General features: G+C 48.0%; 2 protein-coding genes across 5 annotated transcripts in view; both read right to left on the reverse strand.

Annotated features, from left to right (window-relative positions):
• Rab27a (RAB27A, member RAS oncogene family) overlaps nt 1–2103 on the reverse strand; it is a 55581-nt gene extending 53478 nt beyond the window's left edge. The window contains exon 1 of the mRNA XM_005347633.2: nt 1849–2103. The gene's annotated coding sequence lies outside the window, so the exon portion shown is untranslated. The remainder of the gene's footprint in view (nt 1–1848) is intronic.
• A 3182-nt stretch (nt 2104–5285) lies between these two features.
• Pigbos1 (PIGB opposite strand 1) overlaps nt 5286–5925 on the reverse strand; it is a 26137-nt gene continuing 25497 nt past the window's right edge. For all 4 annotated transcript variants that reach the window (XR_003376956.1, XM_026779404.1, XM_026779403.1 and 1 more), the window contains one exon: nt 5286–5663. Coding sequence is in view for 3 of the 4 variants with exons in the window: in XM_026779404.1 (XP_026635205.1) it covers nt 5436–5600 (165 nt within the window). In the remaining variant the exon portion in view is untranslated. The remainder of the gene's footprint in view (nt 5664–5925) is intronic.

A 5925-nucleotide genomic window follows, 5' to 3' on the forward strand; every position in this document is an offset into this window, starting at 1 on the left:
GGTGGCACACAGCTATATAGTGCCGGGCATGGTGGCACACAGCTATATAGTGCCGGGCATGGTGGCACACAGCTATATAGTGCCGGGCATGGTGGCACACAGCTATCATCCCAGCACTTCCTAGGCTGAAGCAGGATTGTCACCAGTTCAAGGCCAGCCTAGGTATGAGAGTCAGACCTTGTCTCATAAAATCAAAACCAAAACAATGACAGGGGAGATGGCCCCGTGGGCAAAGTACTTTCTGTGCAGGCAGGAGAGTCTGCTTTGAGACCCCCAAAGCCCACATTGGGGTGTGAAGGTACAGGTATATGATCCGAATGCTTGGGGACAGAGAGGACCCCTGGGACTTACTGACCAACCAGTCCAGACAAGGAGCTCCAGGTTCAGTGAGAAATCTGTCTCAACAAAAGTAAGGTGGCCAGGCCTTTAATCTTAGCAATCAGGAGGCAGAAGCAGGAAGATCTCTGTGAGCTGAAGGTCAATCTGGTCTATGTAGTATATTCCAGGCCAACCAGAGCTACACAGTGAGACTCCCATCTTAAAAACAAAAGACAAACACACATACATACATACATAGACACACACACACACACACACACACACACACACACACAGTGGCTAGTAATGGAAAGGAAGCAGGGGATGGGGTGAGGGGAGGGAGGGAGGGAGACCAAGGGAAAATACAGAAAGCAATTCTCATTCAGATGTTGTTCAGCATTGTTGTATGCTTTTTACTTCTTTTTTCTTTCCTTCCTTCCTCCGCCCCCCCCCACAAGGGTTTCTCTGTAGCTTTGGACCCTGTCCTGGAACTAGTTCTTGTAGACCATGTTGGTCTCGAACTCAGAGATTCACCTGCCTCTGCCTCCCGAGTGCTGGGATTAAAGACCTGAGCCGTTTTTTTTTTCCTTGTGGTTTTATTTTTTGAGACAGGTCTCTTGTAACCCAGGCTGGCCTCAAGCTGACAACATAGCAAAGGCTGACCTTGACCCTTGAATCCTTCTCTGTCCACCTCCCAAATGCGAGGATTACCTTTTCCACGCTGTTTCCACTCTCCAGAAAGCTTTAAAGAAATGATTTTAAAATGCCCCCTGAGCCGGGTGGTGGTGGCGCACGCCTTTAATCCCAGCACTCGGGAGGCAGAGGCAGGTGGATCTCTGTGAGTTCGAGACCAGCCTGGTCTACAGGAGCTAGTTCCAGGACAGGCTCCAAAACCACAGAGAAACCCTGTCTCGAAAAAAAAAAAAAACAAAAAACAAACAAAAAAACAAAAATAAAATGCCCCCTGCCTCCCTCAGGCAGCAGGGCTGAACAGCTAACTGGAACAGCTGTTAGCCCTCCGGCTTATAAGAGAAACCTGCGGGGGAACACTCCAGGGAACAGCAGGTTGCAAAGGCCAGGGGGTTGCAGAGATCTCAAGATCGCCTACTTTTCAGACCTGAATTTCTAAATCTGTACCCAGCTGCAGGGCAAAGACCCGGCCTTGACAAAGTGACCAAAATGTGTCATCGCATTAATTCTACCTCCATTAGGGTAACTCTACGACGTGGCTGACAGGCTGGGTTCTCTGAATTACAGCAAAAGGGAGAGCCCTTTCTGTTCTGCAAGCAGCTAGGTACTCTAAAGACTTTAAAGTCAAAACCCAAGCGAGGGAACAAGAGCCGGGTGGAGTGGACCTTCCTTTCCTTACCTCCTTATGGGGACTCTGACACTTAGATTTCACTTGGGGAAACCTTGGACCCCAATCCCTGGAACCTAACGGGACCAGCATCCCTTCTGAAGATCCTCTGTTCCCCCCAGGGCCATCTCGATCGCCCGCAACCTGCGGCACCGAGGACATAGAGCACTCACCCGGTTCGGTGCTCTGGGCTTTGGTGCTGTCCCCGCGGCGTTGCGTCCCTGCAGTGCTGAGTCCTCGAGGTACTGCGTCCCCGTAGTGTTCAATCCCCTAGGCACTCCCTTCCAAACGGAGCTTGGGACCCCAAATGACTGGCCTTTTTTGGGTGCTTGGCGGTTTTTTCCGTCCGGCCCCACATCACTTCCCGTGAAGGAGAGCGCAGCGGAGGCGGGCCCTGCGCGGCCTCCGCCTCCGCCTCCTGTCACCTGCCCGCAGGCCCCCTGCCACAGAAACGACCTCTTGCCTCGCCTGGCCCGGAACAGGTCTCCTTGCCCTGTTGAGGAAGGTGCGGGAACCACAGGGGGTGGTTTTCGTTTTGAGACCTAAAGTACCATTCACAAAAACGTCAAACTGCCCCAGGATCCTGGCGAGGCGAGGTGTGCCCTGGTACCAACGAAGATCTGTTCTAAAAACCCTTTCCTGGCTGGGGACAGTCTGGGCATGGCCTGCCAGGGATTCCTGGATATGACAGGGAGAAAAATAAGTTAAGATTCAGGCAGGAAATAAATAAACAAACAAACACCATTCTGGAAGGTAAAGGCCAGCGTACTGGAGTCTAGGCGAACACAGTCTAATTCTGCTTACAATCAGCCTGAATTCCTAAAACACTGATAGGACAGTTAATACACAGTAAGAGAAATTGTGGGGAGGCATAACATACGACCTGTGAGCCTCTGCTGCCTCCCAGCGGCCTCTTCTCGATGCCCAGGGTTTTCTTTGAGGAGCTTGGATGTTGACCCCGGGATGAGATTATTATCCAAATCCATCCAAAGGTGGCTCGGAGTTTTCAACACTGGCCTTTGGGCCTGACCCTTTGTGCTTTCAGAATTCCACATCGGAGAGAAGCAAGATGCCGGGAAGCCTGAGTTCAGCTCCTGTCCATGCAGCTGTCTATCCAAGAGGCCTCCCCTACAAACTCCAGCAGTCCGGTTCCTGCCGGCCAGTCCACCCTCCTGTCTGCTGCTACTGGGACTGCATCACAGTGCGGTCAGTTTCTCAACTATGTCCAAGGAGCCTTCTGAGGAGGGCAGCTCCTGGAGCCACCCACGCTTCTGTAAGTAAATTCACTGGCTTCACCAAGCTGGCCCTGAACAGAATCTTTTCTATCCCTTCCTCTCTATCTGGGGTGAACAGAAATAGACTCCTCAGAAAAAGTCAGGCAATTGTCTTCCTTCAGGAACTAGCTCTTAAAGGAGCTACCGTCTTTCAATTTCAACACACTGGCGACCGAACACCCCACACACAAACTTTGGGGGACAGTCTATGAACTATATTAGGGAACAACACAGTGACTGCTGATGGTAAGATCCAGGTGTAATACCCACCTTCAGCGTTCTCCACTTCTGCAGCTGAGCAGGGCCACGACTTGGCGTTTACAGACAGGTACTGTGGCCATTCATCACCTGAGGATGCTTTCAATGAGTAGGCACTTCAGGGCACATAGGCTGCAACAGTGGACTAGGTTAAGTTGCTCCTGGCCCCTAGAACTTACCTGTAAGACTAATGCTTAAGTAGGAGACTTAAGTAGGAGACTCAGCAACATCCAGTAAGGACCTCAATAAGGAAGGTAAAGGACGTCATTGGTAGATGGACAGAATGGAAGGTGCCTGCATCCCAGCCACTGGGGAGGGGATGGATAAGGGGGGCTCAAGCAGGAATATCACTTTTTTCAGAGTCTGAAGTCAGCTTGGGCAACACAGCAGGACCCTCTCTACAAAATAAGTAAGCGTCTAAACACATCCAAGTAACACCAAATCAAGGCAAGTGACGTGAGTCTGGAAAAGGGGTGAAGGCGACAGATTGAAGTCAACTTGAGCTCAGGCATGAGTTTATACCATCCTGGATTACATGGCAAGAGTTAAAAGTTCAAGCCCTGTCTTGGCTACTGGGTGAATTCAATGTGAATTTAAAAAGCAGGAGCTGACGAGATGGCTCCGTGGTTAAGAGCACTTGCTACTCTTTCAAAGGATGGAGGTTTAGCTGCCAAACCCACACGGCAGCTCACAACCTTCTCTAACTGGGATGTACAGGTCGGTGGGAGCACACTTTCATAGCGTCAGGAAGCCCTGGATTCAGTCTCCAAAACTGGAAAACTCTAACAGGCAGAACTCTCACATTTGTGAGTACTGTACAAAAGGGGAATTAAAAAAGATGTGTTTTATGTATATCAATGTTTTGTCTGCATGTACATCTATCTGTACACCAGAAGAGGACATGGACCCTATGCGACTATGGTTATAGACGGTTATGAACCAACAGGGTGCTGGGAAGTCAAAACCTCTGAAAGAGACGCCAGTGCTGTTAAGTGCTAAGTCATCTCTCCAGCACAGAAAAAAAAAATGCACACTAAACTATTAAGCATACTGAATTCACTTATGCAATAGGAAATTATGCCCTGTCCTGAGAAGACATAAAACTGCAAATAAGTGAACACTAAAGCGAAACATCTCGGGGCTGGAGAGATGGCTGGGCACTTAAGAGCACGTCTGTTCTTACACAGAACCTGGATTAAAGTCCCAGGACCCACAAGTAGGTCACAACCATCTGTAACTCCAGCTATAGGATATTCAACAATTTTTGCCTCCAGAGGCTCTTGCACTCCTGTGTATATAACCCACATGAAGCACACATAATTATATTAATTTTTAAAGTATTTTTTAAAAATTTTATTGATTTTTATTGAGCTCTACATTTTTCTCTGCTCCCCTCCCTTTCAACCCTCTCCCAAGGCCCCTGTGTTCCCAATTTACTCAGATCTTGTCTTTTTCTACTTCCCATGTAGATTAGATCCATGTACGTCTCTCTTAGGGTCCTCATTGTTGTCTAGGTTCTCTGGGATTGTGATTTGTAGGCTGGTTTTCTTTGCTCTATGTTTATGTTTATGTACTCATGAGTGAGTACATGTGATAATTGTCTTTCTGGGTCTGGATTACCTCACTCAAAATGATGTTTTCTAGCTCCATCCATTTGTCTGCAAAATTCAAGATGTTGTAAAAAGAAGTATTTTTTTTAAATGAATTAGTTAGATGTGTTGAGACTCTGTAATCCCAGCACCAGTGGCAGGATTGCATGTCTGAGGCCAGCCTGAGCTACACAGATAGATCCTATCTAAAAAACAAATGCCGGTACCCCCATAAACCAAGCATTTGGAAAACTGAGGTTGGGCTGCTTAGAGTTTGAGGCCAGCCTGTGCTACATAGTGAGCTCTTGCCCTGAAACAAACCAACAAAGAACTAATGTTATAAATAACTTAAACTGCCTGGCAGTGGTGGCTCACACCTTTAATCCCAGCATTTGGGAGGCAGACACAAGCAAATCTCTTGAGTTCGAGGCCAGTCTAGTCTACAGAGCAAAGTCTAGTTCAGCTAGGACTACACAGAGTAACCCTGTCTTGAAAACAAAACTATAAATAAACAAATAACCTTAATCCTTTACCCATGATTTCTTTATTAAAATGTACCTAAATTTTTACTAGATTAATAGTCCATGTGTAATTTCAGTAGAATGGCGAGCAGTGCCTACAAATTCACTGGACGCGGAATTAGCTCTTCTTTTCTTCTGCTGCTTGAAACCCTTGCAGCTTTTCTTCTAATTCCTTCTGGTCTCTGGAATATTGTTCAAATATTGGCTGATAAATATACATTCCTCCAGCAAGTCCAAGGGCGACAGCAAAGAGCACCTGTGAAACAGTCAATCTCCTGAGCATTGCCAAACAAGTAGTGCACAGGCAGAGGGCGGCTATGCTCTGCGGACAGCGAGCTCTTCAGATCTGTTTCCAAAGAGAGGGGGACAAAAAAGCAACCACTTAGTACAGGAGCCTTTTTAAAAAGTGCCTTCAGAGGCCAGCAAGTGTCAGAGTCCCTGGAGCAGGAGTTACAGGCAGCAATAGCGTCCAGCACACGTGCTGGGAACTCAACTTCTCTAGAAGAGCAGTACCCACCTCTCAACCCCTCTATCCTCTAGGAGAGCAGAACCCACTCTCAACTCCTCTAGGAGAGCAGTGCCCACTCTCAACTCCTCTAGGAGAGCAG

Source organism: Microtus ochrogaster, chromosome 5 (assembly GCF_000317375.1).
Source record: "Microtus ochrogaster isolate Prairie Vole_2 chromosome 5, MicOch1.0, whole genome shotgun sequence".
Taxonomy (NCBI): domain Eukaryota; kingdom Metazoa; phylum Chordata; class Mammalia; order Rodentia; family Cricetidae; genus Microtus; species Microtus ochrogaster.